The sequence below is a fragment of the Artibeus jamaicensis genome, unplaced genomic scaffold, assembly GCF_021234435.1.
Source record: "Artibeus jamaicensis isolate MK-2021 breed Jamaican fruit bat unplaced genomic scaffold, CSHL_Jam_final contig_391, whole genome shotgun sequence".
Classification (NCBI taxonomy): Eukaryota; Metazoa; Chordata; class Mammalia; order Chiroptera; family Phyllostomidae; genus Artibeus; species Artibeus jamaicensis.
In genome coordinates this window covers 3,568,548-3,592,908 of record NW_026521814.1, presented here as the reverse complement: position 1 = coordinate 3,592,908, position 24,361 = coordinate 3,568,548, and the positions used below count along the sequence as shown (strand labels likewise).

The window sequence follows — 24,361 nt, the reverse complement described above, 5'->3', positions numbered from 1 at the left end:
CAGTATTGAGTCAGTTCTTACCTAGGGATTATTGATATGAAGAATTGTTTATCTGTTGCTCATTGAGAAAATGTTTAATTTCCTGAGCACAAAATTTAATCAGTGGTATACTTTGTGACAAAATATTTTTAAGTTAAAATTTACAAATATGCATTGAGTACCTACTGTGTACCAAACTCTTTGCTAAGCTTTGCAAGGGCACAAAAATATTTCATTTCTAGGTCTTTATTAAGCCATGTCCTGCCTTGGGCGAGGTCCCTAGAACGTGATGACAACTAGTAAACAAACAGTAGTTTTTCTTATAAGAACTTACTATTACAGCTCAAGAGAAAGACATCATATAGAAACACAAAATGAGATCACATTAGAGGGCGCGTTACAAAGTCCTGGGCATTCAGGGAAGACTTTCCTCTGCAGAGGAAGGGACCATGGAAGCTGGGGCCAAATGCTGAGTAGGAGTTTGACAAATGAAGGACCTGTGCTGGTAGTTGGAGCATTGATTTCTAGTAGAGGGTACCTCACGTGCAGCTAAGAGAGAACACGTTGCGATTTTTTGTCCCATTTGACTAGGATCACAGCACGACCTGTTCGTGCTGCTGTGCTGGGAAGGGTTCAGATTTTCTTCTCGGAGGTCCCACTTCCCTGGTCATCTCTTCATCTCACTTTATCTTTCAGGCTTTATTGCCTCTAATTCACTGTTAAATTTTGGAATTTCTTAGGGTTCAGTCCTAGATTCTCTCTTTTTCTTTGTTCTTTTTTCCCTGCCTTATCAGACACATCCATGTCCATGTGTTTGTTAAGCATCTTTAAGCTCCATGATTCTCAAGTCAGTTCTGACCTTAAACTTTTACGTCCCTTCACCACCATCATATCATACCCACCCCCCCCAGTTCCTTTAGGGATTTCCTTAGGGCTGTGCTCCCCGTTTGCTGCTCCTGCCCTCCCTGCCTGCTCTAAATCCGTAGAACCTGCCATTTCTTCTTGCCCAGGGCCTTTGCACAGCTTCTCTTCCCTTAGCCTGAAATGTTCTTACCCTCTCTTCGCCTAGCTAGCCCACTCCTCCTTTAGGTCTTGGCTTAACTATTTTACTTTTTCACAGATATATTTTGGGCCTTTTCTAACCCTCATTTTATAATGTAGTACCATGCTGCACTTTTATGCTCCACTTTGTAATTATTGGATTTTAAAAAAATTCTCACCCGAGGCTATGTTTATCACTCTTAGAGAGAGCAGGAGAGAGAGAGATACATTGATATGAGAGAGACATTGACTGGCTGCCTCCTGTATGTGCCCCTACTGGGGATTGAAGCCACAACCTTTTGATGGATGGGACCATAACCGGCCAACTGAGACACTCGGCGAGGGCTGTAATGGTTGTTTTCAGTACTGCTTTTCCTGATAGACTGTAAGCTCTCTGAATATAACAACCATCTCTTTCTGTGACAGCTTTATAATAATAAAAACACTTATCAAAGGACATGTACCTTACATGGGATCTTAACAAACAAGTGAGTGCTTGAGTTAGGTGAATTTTAGTAGCAGAATGACCTGACTGGATTGGCTGTTAGAAAGTTTATTCTGCTAGCAGTATAGAAAATGGATTGGAGGGGTTCACGGCCAGAACAAGGGAGATAAGTTGGTGGGTGTTACCACTAGAAGCTTTTAGCCTCCTGGCACACACAGCATTAAAAAACACAGAGAATTCAGGTGCTCCTTGATCCAGGATCTCAGCAATATTCTCGGGACTCTGCATTTCTTGGCACGGGTAACTCCATCTTCTGACACTCTTCTCTTCATGAACAGTAGCATCTTTGCCCTACATCTGCCCCAGAAAATAGAGCCCCCTCTGTGGTTACGTGAACAAATACCACACTGGCTCTGACGGACTCTGATTAGGGCACGTCCCCATTTCTGAAATGATCATTGTTGCAGCGGGGATGCTGGGTGCCGATAGACCAAGATGTGTATCTCCCATCTGGAGCTGAGGACGTGGTACACTGGTAAACTGGCTCTAAAAAGAAATTAAAAGTCTTAATTTGTAACATTTGTCAATGTGTTTGGTGTATGTACTCCTACTGTGGCTATTTTCAAGATGCCTGGCTTGCAAAGTTCTTGAATGTGGAACAGTCAGTTTTCACAAGCCAGCACCAGCAGCTCCGGCACACCATTGCTGCTAGCAGGAGCTGGAGCTGCTGGAATCACAGATTGATGGTGGGGGAGGGAGGGCTGCCCTAAAAGGCAATCAGAGTACTGTTGCAAGAGGGCTGGGTGCTGTGGAGCCAACAAGTCCAACAAGTCCAACAAGTAAGTTTGCACTGTGTCACATAACATCAACTTGGCTGTCGTAATTTTGTTTTCCTTAAAAAATTTTTAAGTTTTCTATCATTTTCTTGATAACCTTTGTAAGTACCACATAATAATTCCATTCTGTGAAAGTAATGTGTTTACCATTCTTTCGTTGTTAAATACTTTGGTTGGTAGAATTATAAATAACTTTGCTGGACATGTCAAGCCTAAAGCCATTTTCCACATTTAGGACAAACTCATTGAAATCGTTTGCCTAAGTGAAATTATTGAGCCAAAGGAATGAACCTTTTATGCTTTTGATAAATATTTGCCACTAGGTGTACACAGTTGTTTCCCAATTTCTATCACTGCCATCATTGTGAGATAGCAACTATTCCATTGCACTGTGATTTGAAGTGGGATGAAAAAAATGGACTAAGAACTGACATGTCATTTTAATTTGCATTTCTTTGAGTTGCTAAAAATATTCACGCCTTTGTTTTTGTAGCAGGTGCATTATATTGAATTTTCTCAGCGTTTTGGGTGTGTGTGTTTGCCTTACTGAACTATTGTCATGGCTATTTGCCTTCTTATAATTAATTTAATTAATATGTAACATAACATTTAATACTGGAAATTCTAGTATTGAACATAGCTTGGTAAATGTTGAGGGGAGTGTTGTATCTGAAACCTGAATTCTGTATAATTTAGGGAAACATAACTGCTCTAATAGGTCAGTACAAAGTGCACAGTGAGCTAACACGATAAAAGTTGATTTCTTGTTCACATCGAAGCATCATATGGGTCTACCTAGTTGGGCACCTTCAGTGTGGTCATTCAGAGACAAGGTTTCCTTCTGTTCCCTGCCTTTCCTCTCCCCTAGGTCCTTGGAGTCATTTCCATTTGGTGGAGGATGGTGAAAGAGAACTAGAGGACAGTTTGTGGGAGACTTTTACGGGCTGGGCTGGGAAGTGCAGACACTTGCACCGGCTTAGATGGCCCGGACTGCAGCACAGTTCATTGAATGCACAGTTCACTGAATGAACTGTCATTGCTGGGGAGGAAAGAAAAAGATTGGGTGAACGTCTAGCAAGACTTTGTCAAAACTTTCATGCCTGAAATGGAGAAATCTTTTCAAAAAGTCTGATTTTCTTCACTGGTTTTACTGTTTGAGTGTATCCAGTAATAAATCAACTATGTTACTTGAGTTAGTTATGGGATTTAAATATGGCATGGAAAATTTAAACTATTGATAAGAGATAACAGAACTTTTGAGTATATCAGCATTCTTATAATTAATTTAATTAATATATAATGTTCCATCATTATATAGTGGTCATTGGCATTAAATGGTCATTGGACTTTAGATGAGAAAGAGAGTGGAAGTTGTTGGACAAAGTGACTTGGACACCTGGTACAAACAAATCTTGGGATAAGTGCCATTCGCTTAATGTATATATAAAATAGTTGTGGAGGAAACTCTATAAGCAATCTGTAACCAGTTCAACCAATAAGTTTGATAACTTACATTAATATAATGTTTTTATACCATATTTTAGCTCATTTTCTTATTTCTACATACACAGGTAATTAAAGTGTACAGTGAAGATGAAACCAGCAGGGCCTTAGAGGTTCCCAGTGACATAACTGCCCGAGACGTCTGCCAGCTGCTGATCCTGAAGAATCACTACGTTGATGACCACAGCTGGACCCTTTTTGAGCACCTGCCTCAAATAGGCCTAGGTAAGGACGTAGAATCACACCGATGTCATTGCTTTTCTGTCACTTATAGTTTTGATTAAGTGGCAAAAGTTTTCTTCAGATAGAGGAAAAGAAAACAGTGAGTGATTCTTTATTCTTTTTATTTTTTCGTATTGGAGGTTGAGAGATTAAAATAGTAGAACAAACCTTGGCCAGAGCAGCTCAGTTGGTTGGAGCATGGTTCCATAGATGAAAAGGTTGCCAGTTCAATTCCCAATCAGGGCACACACCTAGGTTGCTGGTTTGATCCCCAGCCGGGGCGCGTGCAAGAAGGCAGCCAACAGCTGTCTCTCTCTTACATGGGTGTCTCTCTCGCTTCCCTCTCGCCATCTCTCCATCTCTCTCCCTTCCTCTCTTTTAAAGTAATGAAAAAACATCTTTGGGTAAGGATTACAAAATAGTGGAACAAAATGGAAGGATAAAATATTGCACATTTGCTTCCCTCTTTGTTTAAATAATGAATTGTGGGGATTTTAGAGCTGGAGTGTAGAGTCCAAACTGATGGAAAGATAATTTTCACAATAATGTTTAGTAGCATAATTAACATTTTTTAAGAAATTAAAATAAGCTGTTATTTGGATTATTTGTTTTTAATTGATTATAGGGCAGACATGGGGAGTATCCACAGTGATAGTCTTTTTTTTTTTTTAAAGATTTTATTTGTTTATCTTTAGAGGGGAAGGGAGGGAGAGAGGGAGAGAAACATCAATGTATGGTTGCCTTTTGTGCGTCCCCTGCTGGGAACTGGCCTGCAGGGAACCAGCCTGCAACCCAGGCATGTGCCCTGACTGGGAATCGAACTGCGATTGTCTGGTTCGCAGGCCCGCGCTCAATCCACTGAGCTATACCAGCCAGGGCCACAGTGATAGTCTTTATGGGAGTGTATACTCTGAATTTTTCTTGAAGAAATAAGTAACTCATTCACATTTAAAAATTTTAAACATAAAAGAGTAACATTTAAAAAAATTTTTATACTTAAAATACATTTTATAATGTAAATTCTAGAGGCTTTTTATGTATTTTTCCAAATCTTTTTTTAAAGATTTTATTCATTTATCTTTAGAGGGGAAGGGAAGGAGAGAGGGAGAGAAATATCAATGTATGGTTGCTTCTTAATGTATGATGTGTCCTCTGCTGGGAACTGACCTGCAACCCAGGCATGTGCCCTGACTGGGAATCGAACCGCGATCGTCTGGTTCATGGGCCCGCGCTCAATCCACTGAGCTACACCAGCCAGGGCTATTTTTCCAAATCTTTTAATAAGTTATAAGGAATTTTCATTCTGCCAGAGTGAGACAGGATTGGCAACAATTTTATCTCCCCTCTCTTATTTTTACACATATCAGTGTTAAAAGATGTTCCCATGAGATGAGAAGGGAAGAAGTTATGACAGTGCCATTCAGTGCTTAGAATTCTGTATCAGTTTCCTGTGGCCACTGTGACAAGTGGCTTAAAACAACCCAATATTTATTCTCTCAGTTTTGGAGGCCAGGAGTCTGAAATCAGAGTTACTGATTCTTGGGCTAAAATGAAGTTGTTGTCAGGAATGCGCTTTCTCCATAGGTTCTAGGAGAAAGTCTGCTCCTTGGCTCTTCCAGCTTCTGGAGGCCATTCCTTGGCTTATGTCTGTATCACTTAGGTCCCCACCTCTGAGGCCATGCTGCTGTCCCCTCTCCTGTCTGTGTCAGATCTCCCATTGCCTCTCTCCTACAGGAATAGGAGCATTCAGGCTCTTCTTACATCATTCAGGAAAATGCCCTCATTTCAAGATCCTTAACGCAATCATATCTGCAGTCTTTTTATCTTTCTCTCCCTCCTTCTGTCCTTCTTCTCTTTCTCTCTCTCTGTTATCTAAGGGAACATTCACAGGTTCCAGAGATTAAGATTTGAAGTTTTTGAGGGGGGGCAGGATCTGTTATTTAGGCTACTGTAAACCCCTTTGAATTATTTGTTAAAAACTTTTCGTAGTAAATCGTCAAAGTTATTTTAAATAATTTACAAGTGACAGTTGAAGTATTTCTTTCAATTTGTTCAAAGAATTGAGAATTTGTTTTACCTAGACACAAGTCATTCACTTTCTTACAAAGGTAACTACCAGTATTTAAATGTTCCTTTTGGTGCATAGAAGGTGTATTCCCCAGAGCAATAGCCAACGTAAGGTTCAGTTCAGATGAGAGGTTTGCCTCTGTTTTATGAGATGAAATACAGATGATCTTGACAGAAAAGTTGTGTTCTTTTAAAAGATTTTGGAAAGTGGTTCATTGAAAACTCCCTGCTATCTCTGAACCCTTTGGAAAGTGTTTGTGTACTTCGATTGAACGCTCTTGTCCCAGGATAGGTCAGAACATCAGGGAATCAAGAAAGTGAAAACTATGGAAAGGAAGCTTGTAGTCTGGCAGTCTCCACATTGATTCTGAGCCCCAGCCCATGCCCCCCAGCCCCAGCTGATAGCTGATGAGCTACATACAGTGTGTCAGCTGATCTTGGCAGCTGAGCTTTTACCTGCCTAGAAAACCTGAATTCTGAAGGCATGATCTATTAGTCTGGCAAAATAGTCTCACCTCCCTATGGCAGAAAAAGCGCCACCTATACTTTCTTCAGTGCCATTTGTACTAATTTAACTTCTACTCATGATAATTCATCTCCTAGAAATGCGGAGTTAACTCTCAATAGACATCTGCCACATTCCAAACTCTTTCACCTACTTATGCTTCTTGGAACATAGCTCTTAATTAGAATACTTTATAATTACTGTATTTTATACTTATAAATTTGTCTTCTGGGGAGACTTTAAAATATTTTTTTTGTTATAGTCACTCTGATGTATCCTTAACAAACAGTTGAAGTAATAAAAAATCTACTCTATAAATCAGACAGCAGTTTTCACTGAAATCACTAGAAGTTATATTAAGAATGTACCATACAAGTCTTTAAATGTAGAGGCTTAATATGGAACAATAAGAATCAATTTGAACTATATACTAAATTAAACTTTTAGATATCATGTAGAAGTAAATTTTTCCATTACTATATTTTCTGGAAACAGTACTGAAATAAAATCAAAGATGTGAGGATAGTGTCTCATGGCTTCACCAGCCATGCCTTAGACCAAAGCCTATGAAAAAGAAATTTAGTTCTAGAGCCTCCTTGTATTCTTTTTTTTCCTCTAATTGTACTTCAAAATAGTAGAAAACTTGTAGATACTAATGCTACCTGAATACTAATGTGTGACTGATTTACCAGCTTCCATTTCTTTATCTAACATTATAACAACTAACCACTGTTGGCCTCCTTCAGCATAAAATATAAAACTGATGTATTTATTTATTTATTTATTTTTAAAAATATTTTATTTATTTATTTTTCGAGAGAGGGGAAGGGAAGGAGAAAGAGTGGGAGAGAAACATCAATGTGTGGTTGCCCCTCGTGAGTCCCCTGCTGGGAACTGGCCTGCAACCCAGGCATGTGCCCTGACTGGGAATTGATGTATTTATTTATACACAGTTAATTTGTGTATGTAGGTTATAAATACTCTTGCAATATTAATTCAGTCTAGTAGTGATATTAAGTAACTTTTTCTCCATTTGCATATTAAAATGAATGAAAAGAACTAGAGCAGGTTCCCCCCACCTTAACTATGATATGAAGTTGCAAATCCTGTTCATCAATAGAATGAACCACTGACACTGTCACCTTTAAATCATTTCTGAGTGCTATTGATATAATCAAGAACCAAAGGATAAATGATTTTCAAAACTTGGTGACCAGCTATTCAGATCTGTATATTGCTCATGAGATACTCTTGACTGCCCTTAGACTTGACGTAAAGTGGAATTCTGAAAGAGAGGCAGTAGTACCTATTATTTTAAAAATATTTTCAATACTAACATAATTCAGCTCATTGTAAGTAACTGAGAAACAAAGATCAAGAAAGAAGCAATATTATCCGTGATTTTATAGCACTGAGATGGCGTTGATTAGTGTCTGTTTTAACATAGTCTCTAATTATACTTCTTTTTGTATATGTGTGTGCTAAAAAAAGCATCTTGAGCATTTTTATTTTTGTTCACTTTGCAGATTTCATAAAAACTAGGAACTCTCCCTCACTTTGCTTCTCCTGCTGCCTTCCTCAAAGCAAATATTTAGCAAATATTTATTGACTGTTTTGTACCAAGCCCGTTCTTGTGTGTGGATCCTGGAAGTATCATGTGAACAAAATAGACAAAAAGCACCACCCTTATGAATTTGCCTATGGCAGGGAAAGAAAGACAAATGACAAAAATCTGTAGTCCTTTAGATGATGTAAGTGCTAGAGGGAAAAGGAAGGCAGGGAAGAGGGACAGAGAGCTGGGGGATGAGAGAGATGCACTTTAAATAGAGGGACCAGAAACGTTCTCTCTGATAGTGAGACATTTCAGTGGAGACATGAAGGCAATGGCAGCAACCCTCTCAGTTGTAAATGGTAGAAGAGTGTTCTAGAGAGAAGGAACAGCAAGTGAAAAGGCCTGGACCATGCAATGGGCTGTGTTCAGGAAACAGCCAAGAGGCTGGTGTGCCTGGAGTGGAGTCAGTAAGGTGGGAAGTAATGGGAGAGAACCTCATGGAGCTGCTGCGGAGCAAGTTCACAGAGGGTCTCATAGGCCATGGAGGGGACTTAACTTTTTCATCAAGTGAGAGGAAAAGAATTGGAGATCTCTGAGTCAGAGAGCAGAATGAGCTGATGTAGTTTTTAAAGGATGCTATTAGGGAGGCCAGAATGCAGGTTTTGACCTTTCAGAGGTGGAGCAACTTTGTTTTGCTTTTATATCAAACTACTTGTGGCTTCCTGGTTGGTCTTTGCCCCTTTCTCATTTCTGCTAGTCGTGCAAGCCCCATTGTACTGTCTGCACATTGTAATCTGCACAGGTGATGTTTGATGTCTGTGAGGTGCTGAAGTCTTTTAGGCAAGAGCATTTTTACTTAGGGGATAAACGAGACTTGAGGGTTTCCTGCACTTTAGTTCATTTTAAGATCTGAGATAAACTTAGGGAAATTTCAGAGACATTCTCTGTTGTTAATAGATACTGCTTCTGATTCACAAAAGCATGCTCCAAATTACTAAAGGCAGGGAGAGGAACACTTGACATTCAAAATATGGTAGGTTTATGGAATCTAAAGTCTGTTTTCAGAGTATTTTCTATGGCAAAAGAAACTTCAGTCTTCTTAGTATTTTTAACATGAATGCATATGTGTGATAGCTACTATTAATATGCATCTTATACATTCAAGGCACCGAGTGAGAGGTTTTACATTAATCTTGATAGATGCTCTTAAAACTTCACTTTGTAGCAACCCCGCACAGTGTTTCTTAATCTCCATGTTACATATAGGAATACAAAGACTACTGATGAAACACTTGCCCAGAGTCAAACATTTCATAAACCAGCGTTCTATTAGATTCTAAAGTGTATGCATTTTCCGTGGAAGCAGGTTGGTTTATCCTCACCCCAGTAGGTCAGGCAGATATTCCTGGGATTCTGCTGTTCGTTTGTCTCTGTTGCACTCTCCATCTGTGTCTCTCACATGTGCTGTAAATATAAATTGAAATTTTGAACCCTCCAGAACATTTTCAGGTAAATCTCTACAGAGATAGTGTCAAAACTATTGGGATCAAAGTGGTCGAGCCTGGCTCGCTTTATACCAGCTATTCATATGACTGAGTGGGAGGGTCACACTGGCCGTGACTTGTCTCACATTTGCGCAGGGCATGAGTGGCAATAAGCTGTTTGGGACTTTCAATACAATATCAATACTTCCTATCCTCTGCCCATAATTATTAATAAACACCACTGAGAATTTTAATAGATGGAGTAAATTATTGAAGGCAGCTAAACATGCTGCTTTTGTTATGAATCACTGATCTGCCTGATTTTGGATCATATTGTTTTGAGTTGCTAGTGGTATGCACATTTTTATAGGCATCGAGTTTAAAATATCAGTATACCAACAAATATTTCCCCTCCTCATCAGGTAATAAACTGAAGTTTTGTAACTCGTGTCTTATAATACCTCACAGCCACTGGGTGTCACTGTAGTTCCCCAGATGGAGTCCTTTACTCTTAACACACTCATTGTTGAGAGGATGGCAGCAGGGACAGTCCAGTTTCCAGTCCTTAGGAACTTAGTGACATCCATGCTTGTCGCTCCCATTCTGATTCCTGATTGACGCTATGGTATGAAGCAGTGGCAATTAACACAATACCTCAAGCTCATGCCTCTGTACTCCTCGGGAAGAGGGACTGATTGTATTTTAGTGTCATTGCTAGGGACAGCTGAGATTTCCATTATGATTTCCACTGTGGAGTGGCTTTAATAAGCAAAGTGAATGACTGGAGGCTTTTAACGATACCACTCTTCTGTGTGTGGCTATCCCCACGTGCTCTCTGTAAGACAGAAACAGTGCACAGTGGCAGGGAGGGAGCGCCTCACAGGCACCTGCCTTCAAGCTGCTCCTTCACTTTTTTTTCCTAACAAAAGTACCTCAAGTGTGTTTTTTTCTGTTTTGTGGAGTTCAAATGGTGTTGTTCTTTCTGTGCTGTTTGGAATCTACCAGCCCTCGGCTTTGTGACTCCCTTCATCACCGGCAGAAGTAACTGAAGCTTTTGGGACATGGGACCCTGTGCTTCCTTTTCTATGGGGGCTGCTGGAGCCCTGACCTGAGCTTTCAGGAGACATGGTGTCCTGATAGCACACTGAGGTTGGGGGTGGAAAATATGAAACCAGCAAAGAGTGCTTGTAACCAAACCTGCCTCCTGGTACAGCTGGTTTTTCCTTCTCAGTCCCCTTATTCTTACAGCCTGACTTCAGATCTCATCGTATCTCTCCTGTTCCTCCATTTTAAAGCTCTTCCTCTTACCTTTGGTTATACCAGTTACCCATCTGTGTGCAGGTCTGATTCTCCTTGCATTAGTGTCCAAGGTTCTTTGCAGAATTGTAGCACCTGTGCCCTGACTCGCCCTCCTCTCTCCAACCTTGTGTCTCCCCCTCCCTCCTCTAGTTTCTTTATTAGAGAACTGCCTGTAGTCGCCCCCATACACTATGTTTTCTGATCCTTGGTTTGTTTGCTCGTGCTGTTGAGATTCTGAGGAAGTCCTTTCTCACCCAGCTTTACCTGGCTTGCTGCTATGCCTCTTCCAAGGCTTACTTGGAATTTTAGTTAAAATGGCAGTAAAGTATTAACCACTAGCTGTGTCCTAAAAATATGTATGAAGACAAGGTAAGAGGAGAACCTTGTCTGAACTTACTGAAAAGCTACCTAGTGCCACCCTCCAGGGAGAGGAGGTAGAAAAGCAGCTGGAGGCATCCCGTGCTCAGATTTCGGAAGCACAGTCGCCCTTTCCACCTGAGAGTGGGTAGGGAGACACAGCCGCCTCCTCCAGGTACCCAGCCCCTGGGCAAGACATTTGCTGGTCAGAAGCTGTTCCAGGAAAACAATGAGAATACTTGCTGGCACCACTCCTTCTCATGCGTCCACTAGGAAATCGCAGCTCCCAAAATAACAGCAGTGCCGGAAGCACTAGGAGCTGGAGTGATGAATTGTGCCCTGGGAGGTGACATTTCTGCAAGTACATGCTGTGGAAGGGTGTGGGGAACAAGCGGGTTTGGACAAGAAGTAGGTATCATAAGGCTGTTTAAGCAGAATTACTTTTATAGTATTAATTTGAACAATAAAACCTAATGCTATTATAATAGGGGGATGTTATAAACTACCACATACCCATAGGATGTAAGTTATACAGCTTTGGTTTATGTTCTTGGAGTTGTTCCTGTGATGACTGATGTGGTCTGATGTAAGATTATGATGATGGATTGAAAAAAGTATGTATATTTTACCAAATTTAGAAACCATATATATTTTTATATATATGCTTCAATGTAAAAATGTTTTCTAAATTTTGTGAAAAATATAAACACAGCTCCTTATATATTGCAATATATTTGCTAGAGAAAAAGCAAGAAGGGAATGTGCTGAAATTTTAAATGCCTATGCCTTATTCCTGACTAACAAGTGTAAAGATGGACTAGGATTATCAGCTGTCTGTGTTTTTCATATATTCTGTAATCAGACAAAAGGAATAAACATAATTTTACAGACTTTGGAAGATATTAGTTAAAGACATAAGTCAAAGACCTCACTCAGACATCTGCCTGCAGTCCCAGCTTGGGTCAAGTACACATATTCTGTGCTACCGGAACATTCTTGCCACTATCTTCATAGTGACTGTATTATTATAACTAAACAGTAATTCCATGAGAGCTGGAGCTCTGTGTATACATACATCTGTGTAATCCAGGATTCAGGACAAATAAATGGGTTTTTAATAAGCTGTACCAAACTGTAAGGTATTTATATCAAACAGTTCAAAGGATGGATTGCAGTATTGTACATAGCAGCAGAGACTTGGAAAAGAAACCAAAGCAATCACACATCATGCCCACATGGAAATTTACTCTGAATCCTTAAAGCATGCATTAGGTAACTTAGAATTTATGGAAGCTGTTTCTTAGCTCTTCAGGTATTTACCAGTCAGCTTGAGATAATATGCGGGCAAACACTATAGAAAAATAAGGCTTTCTATGAGTACAGGTTGCGATCATTGAGTCTGAGTTAGTGTGAGAACTATTTAGATTTGCTGAAGAATGATCCACAAGGCCTTTCTACCCATGAGCTGAAGGGTTGAGATTTTCCTCTTATTGCCCTTGGGAAGCTGAATTTGGTGGTGGCAATTTTCTGAGGGATCTTACTGGTATTAAGTAGTTTTCTTAGGTTAAGGGATCTTTTAGGAATTGAGCCCTGTTTTATTCTTTGCTCCTCCAGTTTTTGTTTTGCTTGGTCAGAGGCTGTTCATTTTTATCTGAAAATAAGATTGACAAAATGTGTGTAGTTTCTGCCTAGCACAGAGAAGTACAAGGACCATTTGTGTCCTGGAGTTCCCTGTAACAAAGGTATACAGAGAATTGTTTTCTGAGTGAATTAGAGGTAAAAACCATTCTTGTTCTTCTCTTATCAAGTGAGGAGAGGAGCAGGGACTCGGGTTTCTCTCTGAGCCCCTCGCTGTACCTTCAGTAGATTCAGCGAGGAAATTCAGACAGGGGGTCTCAGGTGAACAGTTTCTGTACCGGGAGGTTTGAGTTTTTTTAAAAGGACTTTCAAGTTAAATCAACAGTTTCAGAAGGAACATTTTTTCTTCTCTTCTTTTTTTATTTAAAGGAAAAGTTCCTGAAAATTAAATAGAAAACAATTATATGTAGTTATCATGATCTGTTAATATTTTATTGTTACCATAATACTTCATTGATCTGTTAGGAACAAAAATTAAATTTAAAGCAATATGAAACTTTTGTTTTTGTTTTAAAAAAGATTTTTTTCCCTTTTTTGGAGGCTTGCTTTCCTGTTTTTCTCCTGTTTGGTTGCTGTATTGAAGTGATGTAAGGTGGCCTCTCTCCTGTTTTTGTACCTCCGTAGGAGTGGTATTCGATCATTGTAATTGATCAAATTACATGTTTTTAATGCCTGAAAAATACTTTACTTTTTAAAATTAAGAAAGTTAAAAAGATAGCTATGTCTTTGAAGTTATAATAATATGATTTAATGCAGTACTTTAGATGGATTTAAGAAGCTTTAAAAATAAGGTCTTTAAAATAATCATGGTGAATGTATGTGAAAGTCGACTGGGGCCACTTTTCAAATGATAACTCAAAGTCTGAGTTTGTTCCAGGTGATAGTCGCTAATATCATCGTTTTCTGATGTTGCCACAAAGAGCCCCTGATTAGAGAATTAATTTGTGTTGTTTAGATATTTTACAAATGTAATAAATTACTTAGGGTTACTTAGTTGGTTAAAATCTGCTTGGTTTTAGAATGGGGCTAAAGAAGAGCAAAAAGAAAGTGTATTGTAGGCCATCGAGACTAGTATTTTGCGTCATTTGGTTTTTCCCTTCCTTTTCTTGGGTCCTGGTGATGAGGTCGGATGCCGTGGCCTAGGTCAAACAATGCTGGTCTTCAGTAACTTTTTACCTCCTGGTTAAGCATTTTGCTTTTCCTCTCAAAGGAATCTATTGATGCATCCTGCATTTTCATGTGGAACTTACTCCCTATTAAGGTGTGTATTTAGTCAGGTCTCTGCCTTTTAAAAAACCCACTAATTTCCTGGAAGACGTCATCATCAGTTATGCCTCTTGGGGTCGTTTGGACTGTGGTGGCACTAGTTCTTTAACATAAGAAGACTTAGGATGAGGATGGTATGTGACCCTGCATTCAGAGTGGGGTGGGGATCTATAAACTTACAAAAGGACTGTTTTCATATCACATGGTATAATTTTTAAAAAGCTGATTTTGTAATAAAGTTTTATCTCCATTACCAAATGAGTATATGAGATAAGAACCAGGAGCTAGCTACATTTGATCCTCTGGACTTTGTTTTTTATACATTATCTGAATTTTTAATAGAATAGTATTGGAAATTTTCTTTGAAAGAATGAAAATATATCTTTTGCTTTCCCACATACTCCAGTTTTTGCTAGCTCTTTTTGAAGAAAATTTCTTTAAGGTTACCAGTATGTTTTCCTGATGGTAGTACATGCGTTATTTAAAAATTTGGTATTACAGTTCTGTGAAATTTTCTGCAGATATTATATCCCTTATTTGTTCTTTCTAGATTGATATGCTGGGTTTTGTTTGCATGTAATCAACAAAACCCTGACTAGACTGCCACTTCTTTTGTGATCACATATATTTCTCTAGTTCTTCTTTTGTCATAGCTGTTCAAATGTGTTTTGGTTTTTCTACCCCCTTTCTTTTCTTTTTTTAATTCTCACTTGAGGACATGCCTATTGATTTTAGTGAGAGGGAAAGGGAGGGAGAAGAGATGGAGAGAAACATCGATGTGAGAGAGAAACCTCTATTGGTTGTCTCTCGCATGCACGCCAGCCAGGGATTGAACCCATGGCCTAGACACATACCCTAAGAATCAAACCTGTGACCTTTTTGGGTTCCAAGACAGTGCTCCAGCTGAGCTACACTGGCCAAGGCTCCTTCCTTCCTTCCTTCCTTCCTTCCTTCCTTCCTTCCTTCCTTCCTTCCTTCCTTCCTTCCTTCCTTCCTCTTTCTTTCTTTCTTTCTTTCTTTCTTTCTTTCTTTCTTTCTTTCTTTCTTTCTTTCTTTCTTTCTTTCTTTCTTTCTTTCTTCTTTTCTTTTCTTTTTTGATGTTATCAAGATTCAAATGATTTATGTTACTTTCATGTAAGGTTGAGATTGATAAAATTGGAAATCTTGCCCATTATTTTCTTTCCTCTTCCACTCAGAATGTGGTTGCTTATTTTCACTTAATTAGCAAATGTTTACTGAAACATAAACATTTTGATTCATTTCAAAATAAAAAAATGAGGTGATTGAAACATAAAAACTGCAAGAACATGAGAGATTTTAGCTAGTAAACAGGAAGACTGAGCAGGATATAAACAGACCAGCAGAGGTGGCAGGAGATGCTTCTCTGGTGGGAAGTATAGTGAAGTTCATTGCAATGCTGTACAGAGAGCATCAACTTGGAGCCAGGATGAGACTGCCATTTAAATCCTAATATTTTGCCATTCTGAACTTTAGTTTCATTTGCTATAAAGTAGGGATATAACTTGCTCATTAGATTATTATATTAGTTTCCTAAGACCTCTGTAACACATTACCAAAAACCTGGTGGCTTAAAAAAAAACCCCAGAAATGTAATCTTGAAGAGTTCTAGAGGTGAAGTCCAAAATTAATTTCACTGACCTGAAATCAAGGTGTTGGCAGGGCCACCCTCTTTCCAAGGGCATTAGGGGGGATCCGTTCCTTGCCTCGTCAGCTGGAGGTGGCTGTCATCATTTCTTGGCTTGCGGCCACATCACCTGAAACTCTACTCTGTGGTCACACTGCCCTTTCTTCTTCTGTTTGTCATATCTCCTTCTCTCTCTCTTTTATAAAGATACTTATGTTTGGGTTTAAGGCCTACCTGGATAATTCAGGATAATTTCCTTATCTCATTATATTTAAGTTAATGACATCTACAAAGACTTTGCTATAGAAGGTAACATTTACAGGTTCAAGATATTAGGAACTAGTCTTGGGGCCATTATTCAGCCTATTGCAGATATTACAGGGGTTGAATACAGTAGTGAAAAAGGTCTCAGACTGAGACTTGCAGAGGTTTAACTTTATTTCTATAATTGAATTAATTTTTGACCTTCAGTCTCCTGATTTCTCAATGGCAGATAGTTTAATCTTTGTTTGTTTCTTGGATTGTTCTCAGTCTTATAGTAAATAATACATTCATGTTCTATAAAGGAGTTAAATTTAAGATAAAAATATTCTCAGTTAAAAGATTGACCTACTTTCACTCTTCCAACACCCTGGTGGGGCATTTAAGCCCCAGAAGCTATTTGTCCAACTCTTATCCAACTCTTCATGTACTGAAAACTCTTGTTCCTCTCAAATTATTGACTATACCATAAAATCCCTTAAGTTCATGGTTTTCTCTTGGCTGTTCTACGCTTCTCCTGGGGCACTTGGCACTGCTTCAGTGCTCTTTCCCCATGCCAGGATGCTATGGGCTTCTCTGCCTTGATGTTAGACTCAGATGTTGCTTTTCTACCATACTAGACTCAGAGCATCTACTTAAGACTAGAGGTTTCCTAAGGCTACAATCTCGTTTGAACCACACAGAAACTTACCCGGCATTATATCTCCATCAGCTCCTTACCCTGGGGTTCTAGTTCTGCAGGGGTGCAAGGTGCAGGGTCACTTGGAACCTACATCATCTACTTACAGTCTCCATCTCAGTCTTCACCCCACCCTCTCTGCCACTAACCCCATGATTCCAGCTCCTTTCCCAGAAGACAAAGGGTGGATCTCTGTATGAGGCAATGGAGGATTGGCTAAGCATGATTCTCCCCAAGCAGTTATATCTGTCAAAGATTGATAAAGTCTACTTTGAAGCTCAAAAGGAAAGAAAATGCATCTCTGTCCTTATTTTCCCCTGTATAGTGCATCCTGAGATCAGAACAAATGCTGTTTTCTTAGTGGTAGAGAGAAGTAATGGGTACAAAGAAACAACTGTCTTTCATAATACCTTGAAATTTTCTCTTACTGTAGTTGCAAAGAATATATAGTGCTTAGCACATACTATGTTTAAAAATGTGGACCTATAGTTTATAAGCTGTGTCACCAACAGCTGGGTTTGTGTCACACAGAAGGTTGTTCGGAAGGCACCTTCCACTCAGTATCTTAGTGACTCCTGGATCTACCACCCCTCACCCGGCAACCTACTTCTTTTACAGTCTTCTGAACTCATTAATGGCAACACAGTTCTTCCAAGAGCTTAGATAAAGACTCTACGTGTCTTCCTTAATTCTCTTCTCTCCTTCATTCCATGTCCAACTTGTCAGCAAACCCTGTTGGCTCTATCTTCAGAATATATCTAGATTTTTCCTACTTCTTACATGTTGACTGATGATACTGCTCTACTCCAAGCCACATCACCTACCATCCTCTTTCTAATTACGATACTCTACTTTCGTCTTTAAGCATCTTAGGATCAGTTCTACACTTAGCAGCTAATGTGATCCAATGCAAACATCTCGGTTCATGCTATTCTCTTTGAAATGACTTCCTATCTAACTCAGAGGAAAAGCCAGGTCCATACTATGAACTGCAGGGCTTTATCCAGTCTCCCCATGCCATTACTTCTCTAATCTATTCTGGCACTCTCTCTTTTGCTCACTCAGCACTAGCCACCTTTACTTCATGCTGTCTTCCAAACACATCATCCTTGCTCTTGCCTCAGGAGCTTTGTTCTTGTTCTTCCTCTAGATAACTGCTTGGCTTATGTCCTCTTCTCATCTGGATCTTTGTTTGCATATTACCTTCTGTAAGAGACCTTCCCTGGCAAGCTACTGAAAATGGACTCCTTTCCCTGTGCCCTCCTCTCCCCTTCTTCCCTGTTCTATTTTTCTAGGCAGTATTTACAGCAACATTTTAAGACTTAACATTTGATTCATTGTCCATGTCTTTCCATCAGAATGAAAGCTCCATAAGGCAGCGATTTCTGACTTTTTACTACAAAATTTCAAGCCCCAAGATGATTGTCAGACACTTGGTAGGCTTTTGATAAATATTTGTCTAATGGATAGATAAATAAGTGAGTTATAATGGCCAGGTTACATGTAGTTGTCTCATAACAGTCTGGGAAGTCCACAAGCATTTTGAGCAGGGATCGCATTGATACAAACTGCTTACAAGGTTTGTTGTGATATTAGTGTTCAGGTTGGGTTGAAAGACCAAGAAAGTAGAGGTTTTCAGATCAGTTAAGAAAAGGTGAAGGTCTGAAATGGAATGATGATAATGGAAATGGGGAGGGAGTTGTCTGTGTGAGAGACACTCAGAGGAAGAATCCCTGATATCGGGGATAGCCAGAGTAGAGGATAGTGAAGTATATGTGGAGAGAGATGTAATGGAAATAGGAAAATTTGGGAAAAGGCAGTTTGAGAAGGAAAAAGGAAGAGGACTTTGTTTCTTTTTAAAACTTTGGTAAAATACACATAACAAAATTTATCATTTTATCCATTTTAAGAGTACAGTTCACAGGAATTTTGTATATTCATAATGTTGTAGAGACACCAACATTCATCTCTAGAACATTTTTATTTCTCCATACTAACCCATTAAACAATAACTCCTCATTTCTTCCTTTCTCCAGTCTCTGACAGTCACCATTCTACTTTTTGTTTCCATTAATTTGTTTATTCTAAGTACCTCATGTAAATGAAATTACACAGTATTTGTTCTTTTGAGTCTCATTTTGCAAAACATAATGTCTTTAAGATTTATCCATGTCGTAGCATCTGTTAGAACTTTATTCTGTCTTAACGCTGTTTTTTCCACTGTATGTCTGCATTGCTTTTCATTTTCTATTCATTTATTGGTGGACATTAAGTCGTTTCCACCTTTTGGCTATTGTGAATGTCACTACTATGAGCGTTGGTGTATAGATATTTTGTTGCAGCCCTGCTGTCACTTCTTTTGTTTATATACTCAGAAGGGGAATTGATGAAATTGTTTAGTATGTTTAGGAACTGCCTTACTGATTTTGATTGTAGACAAACTGTTTGAGGTGGTCGAAAGTCTAGCAGTTAGCACTGGAGTGTGAGTAAAAGCAGCTGTAGTCGGAGATTTCACTTCAGGGAACTTGACAGACATGATGGATAAAGAGGGGGGCAGGAATTAATTTAGAGAAAGGGAAAGAAAAGAGTTGAGCCCAGGATTGCATCTTGGGAGGGAGAAGGAGCTGCAAGAGACAGTCAGTGAGACGGGAGAAGAGCAGTCAGTTAGGGACAGAACCCAGAGTGCTGATGCACACTTAGCTCAAACTCATCCATATTCATTGAGCACTCTCGCAAGAACTTCCTTTCAGAGAATAAGCTTCTATTTAAGTGTGACATTACTTTCAAGGGTTTGGGTGTTATAGGTCACAGATCACTACCGAGTGTTGAATTTCTGAGACACAGATACTTTTCACAAAGGTCCTAGAAAAAGCAGAGGATTTCTATATTTCTTATTTGGCTGTTCTCTATCTCCTGTTTTACATTAGTAATTTCACAGCTACTTTAACTTTTTATTGCAGTATCACTTATCTTAAAAAATGGGAACTGTATTGGACAACTCAATGAATTCTCAGATATTGCATATGCCTGAGTATTCAACACCCAGATCTGTGGGATATTTTTCATACCCAGTGGTTCCCACCAGACCCCATTTACTTTCCCACCATCCCCTTTATCTTGATTTCTAACACCATAGATTTATTTTACCTGTGCCGAACCTTCTATAAGTGGAATCATGTAGTATGTACTCTCTGTGTCTGACTTATTTTATTTAACATTATGTTAGTGAAATTCATCCATAAAACTTCTTGTCGTGGTATATATTCCACTGTGTGCTTTTATAAAACTTATTTATTTATTCTCATGTTGATAAGCATTCGGGTAGTTTCTAGTTTGGGGCTATTAGGAACTGCTGCTAAGATACTCAGTTCTTACTAAACAGGTATTTTGCATGTTATGGTCACCCCCTTAAAGTGTCTGCTTACTTCATTTAAGTGACTTTCCTCCTTAGTGCTTTCCCACTCTACCTAGTTGTCTTCACTGTTAAAACAAAGTATATTTCCATGAACATTGGTTTTAAAAGTATAAAGTGCCTGAAGAAATTAGGTTTCTTAAAACATTTTATGTACCTACATTAATGTTTTCTTCTTAAAGTATTTATTTTAGTTTTTCTTAACGATCCAGATTATAGGTCTTAAATGTATATTGAACCTGTCCAAAACTTTCTTCTTTTCATGGGCTGAATTGTTCAACCCAAAGGCAAAGATTTTAATTTTGGTACCATGAAGAGTATGAGAATAGCTCCCATATTCTTAATGCAGATTTGTTATCAAATTTATAATTTACATGTCAGTAAAAACATGTTCAGGATTAGCAAAAAGTGCATTGTGATATTTCTTTCATTTTTCTTTTCAGGTTACAGTCTATCTTGGTATAAAAATCAGTTGTTACTAATTCAAAATTGAAGGAAGTTTTGTCAGCCTGGCTTTCTCAAAATTGAGTTGAAATTTTCTATTTTGAATAAATATACATAGATAATATATTTTGTGTATTTATATGGATATCTATATATCCATATGTATATTTGTCTACCTACCTTTTTATCCATTTATTCATCCATCTATCCATTCATCCGTTGACATACTCACTGAAACATTCTTTACAGAAAGAACAGTAGAAGACCATGAGCTGGTGATTGAAGTGCTATCTAACTGGGGAATGGAAGAAGAAAATAAGTTATACTTTAGAAAAAATTATGCCAAATATGAATTCTTTAAAAATCCAATGGTAAGTGAAATCCCTATTAATAGTTATGAAAAATAAATGAACTAGTTAAATTTTGTTTTAGTTCATGTGAAATATCACTATAAATAAAATATAATTTCTTATTTGGTAACATGTGGGTAAGAATTCTGATCCTTTATGATTAGTCACATTTCTTCTTACTCTACAGTTGATTAGCCTCAGCACAGGAGTCAGTTACATGCTTTTCAAGAATGCTTCTTGCTTTTTGCTTTTTAAGAAAAATCTCTACATTTCATTTAGAGAATGAATTATTAGATATCCTCAAGCAGGATCCAAAATATATTTTAGCACTTTTCAGAGAACTTAGGATATTTAAAATATAAAATGTTAAAGTAAAAACAGATTGATAATCATTGGGGTTGTTGTAACTTAATCTAGAAATTTAAGGTTAACATGAGCCTTGCTGTTGCCAGTTATTTTGTTTTTAGTGCAGTAATCAGTGAGCAAGGTAGAAATCAGGTAAAGGGCAATTTATTGTCCAGTAAATACTAATTTCATTGTCGTCTCATTAAAAGAAAATAAATGTATCACATTCTAATGAAGAACAGAGATCTTTGGAAGTCAGAATAGCCTTTGAAATCATTATTTTAAATTGTTTTGGTCTTTGCAGCTATAGCATTTTTTATACTATGTTTTGGATAATTGGATTGAAATGACCCTTTATGGAAAATATATGATACTCATCATAATAGAATACTTTCAAACCCCAAAAGACCTCTTATATTCTTTTTTATTTGAACCTATTAATAGAAACATAATGGGTGATCTAGGCCAAAGAAAATAAGAGTTCTAATAAAAATTAAATAGAATTAGAATTTGAAGGGAAATTGTTTTCGTGTAAATCTTTATAAAAATCAAGAATTTAAAAATCATCGTTATAGAAAATGGCTTAGTGTTCATTTGGGGTTTTATCTATTTTTTTCAAAATTTAAATAGGCTGTACATCCGTTTTGTAGACCTAGAGCAGTGGTTCTCACCTGGGGTGGTGGTTTGCGGATGCTTGGTGATGTTCATGGTTGTCACAGTTGGGGGCGGGGAGGTCTGCTAGTGAACAGAGGACAGGAATGGTAAACCTCCCCCAAGGGGCAGGGCAGCTCCCCCTGCTGCCGCAACACAGTGTTATTATAGACTGAATGTTAATAGAACTTCTGATGAAAAGCCTGTCCTGAAAGAAGTGGTGTAATGTATTTTCCCAAACTTGTCTAGTTATAAAAATTACTGGGGGAAGGGAATAGTGCTTGTTAAAAACACTGGATCCAGGAGCTACCTGAACTACAGAATCATTCAGGAATGAAGCCTAGGAATTCCTATGTCTGGCAACTGCTCTGGGTGAATTTTATAATGAAACAAGTTTGGAAAAACAGTGAGTGAGAAAGACTGGACTTTTTGATCCCTGGTCCTAGTTTAAGCCCTGGCTCCTCTACAGTGTGGGCTGCGACCTTGAGTACACCCTTTACTTCTATGAGCTTTGCCTTTCTAAAACGGAGTTGGAGGTCCTTTAGCACTGCTAGAGTGGTTGCAGGGCTCAGGGAAGAGAAACAGGAGCAAGTGCACTGTCACCCCAAGGGCAGAGTTTTGTGTGACTCGAGGTCTCTGAACTTTTTCCTGGGTGTCCTCTGAGAGTGTTTGCTACTCTGGGCTCAACTCTGACCTTTCCATTAACATACCTCAAGGTAAAGTCCACAGAGTGTCATTTTTAAAAGCACTTTGAGTGAATTTTCAGCACATTGATTTGAAGAACTTTGGCTTTAGATTACAATGGTCATAACTGAATCTTTTCTAGCACAGGTTTTGGGATAATGTAACCTGTATGTTTTCGTCAGTATTTTTTTCCAGAGCATATGGTGTCTTTTGCAACTGAAACCAATGGTGAAATATCCCCCACACAGATTTTGCAGGTAAAATATACTTCCATTAAAATGTGTTAAGTAATAATAAAGGGAAACGTTAAGGTCCATGTATATAAATGTCTCAATTTTGAAATGATAAGTCTTGAATGATTAAATTTTGCTGGAGGTAAAACTGAAAAGAATAGGAAGGAAAAGACAAGAGCATAATCTGGATAAAGAATTCCTTAAATTGATAGGACCACATAAGAATATTGTTCTTCCCAGGTTTGGCTAATTGGCAAAGGTTTGTAAATGTTCAAAAATGTGTATCATGAAAGGAAGTTTGCAGTTTTGTTTTGTGATGGGATTAAAGATTCTTAGTCTTTAGAAAAATTAAAATTTTCATTAAATAGTAGATATTTTACTAATTGATATTTAGTATTAAGTTTTATAAGAAATGCCCTCAATCCTATCTGTAATAAAATACTTAGCAATTAAATGAAAAAATAAAAAAGATATAAAATATAACTATTTTATACATTAATATTTGTAGTACCTAAGACAGAAATACTTGAGTAGAATTGTGAAATATCATGGCTGAAATAAGAGTATTACCTATTTAATGAAAAGTCTCATTGGTTTTGCATTTTATTGGGCTCATTTCTTTCAAATTGTCAGTAACATTAGGGGATCATTTTCCAAGTTACTTTCATTACAGTAAAAGAATGATTTCAGTTATTTTACTTTATCTTTGATAGATCAGTAGCTTTTATACCAGAAGGTCTATAGTTGTCAGCAGGTTTGTACTGAGCAATATCTTTACAAAGATACTGCTGTTTGATAGAGGCCCTGGGCGTCCCCAAACACACTCCGTGTTCTCTGATCTCAGGTGAAGAAAATTTCTAATGTTCTTCATTTAATATTTTCAATATAGATACTACTTTAAATATATTGATATTTAAATATACTTGTAAATATAGTAATACAGATATTGGGTATGATTGATTTGTTTTCTGTGAGCTTTTTAATATATTTCATTTATATGCATTATAATAAAAATATGATTAGTCTGAAGAGATTTTTTTCAAAGCTACGTATACACTACGAGGTTTCGCAGACTCCCCATCAGACTAGTAGGGTGAAGGGCGGGGGCGGCCCCGGCACCCCAGCTGCCACGCCTTCTCAGAGCCTCACCACCGGGTCCTAGCAGGATGGCGGGTTGGAGTTTTCCTTCCACCTCTGTTCCCAAATTCTCCCATAATGTAGTTATATTACTTTAATACTACATTATAAAAACAAGAAAATCATAGCCTTGGAATCAGATCGTCGCGCATGTGGCCCTGACCTCTTCTGTCCACGGAGGCAATGTTTCCAGTTTTTAAAGCGTTTCTTCTTTTTCTAGTGTGACCTCTATGACTCCCTTTTTAAAATTTAATTGGTTTGCTTTAATAACTTGGAAAGCACTCAAACTAAAAAATGTAGTTGCCTGCTTTGCATGTCAATTAATT

The 24,361-nt window shown here is 38.2% G+C and overlaps 1 protein-coding gene across 2 annotated transcripts in view; it reads left to right on the top strand.

Annotated features, from left to right (window-relative positions):
* The window catches only part of GRB14 (growth factor receptor bound protein 14), a 122,572-nt gene that overhangs the window by 76,723 nt on the left and 21,488 nt on the right, over nucleotides 1–24,361 (top strand). For both annotated transcript variants that reach the window (XM_037143069.2, XM_037143070.2), the window contains 3 exons: nucleotides 3,873–4,029; nucleotides 20,885–21,006; nucleotides 22,848–22,922. In XM_037143069.2, coding sequence (XP_036998964.2) covers nucleotides 3,873–4,029; nucleotides 20,885–21,006; nucleotides 22,848–22,922 — 354 coding nt within the window. The remainder of the gene's footprint in view (nucleotides 1–3,872; nucleotides 4,030–20,884; nucleotides 21,007–22,847; nucleotides 22,923–24,361) is intronic.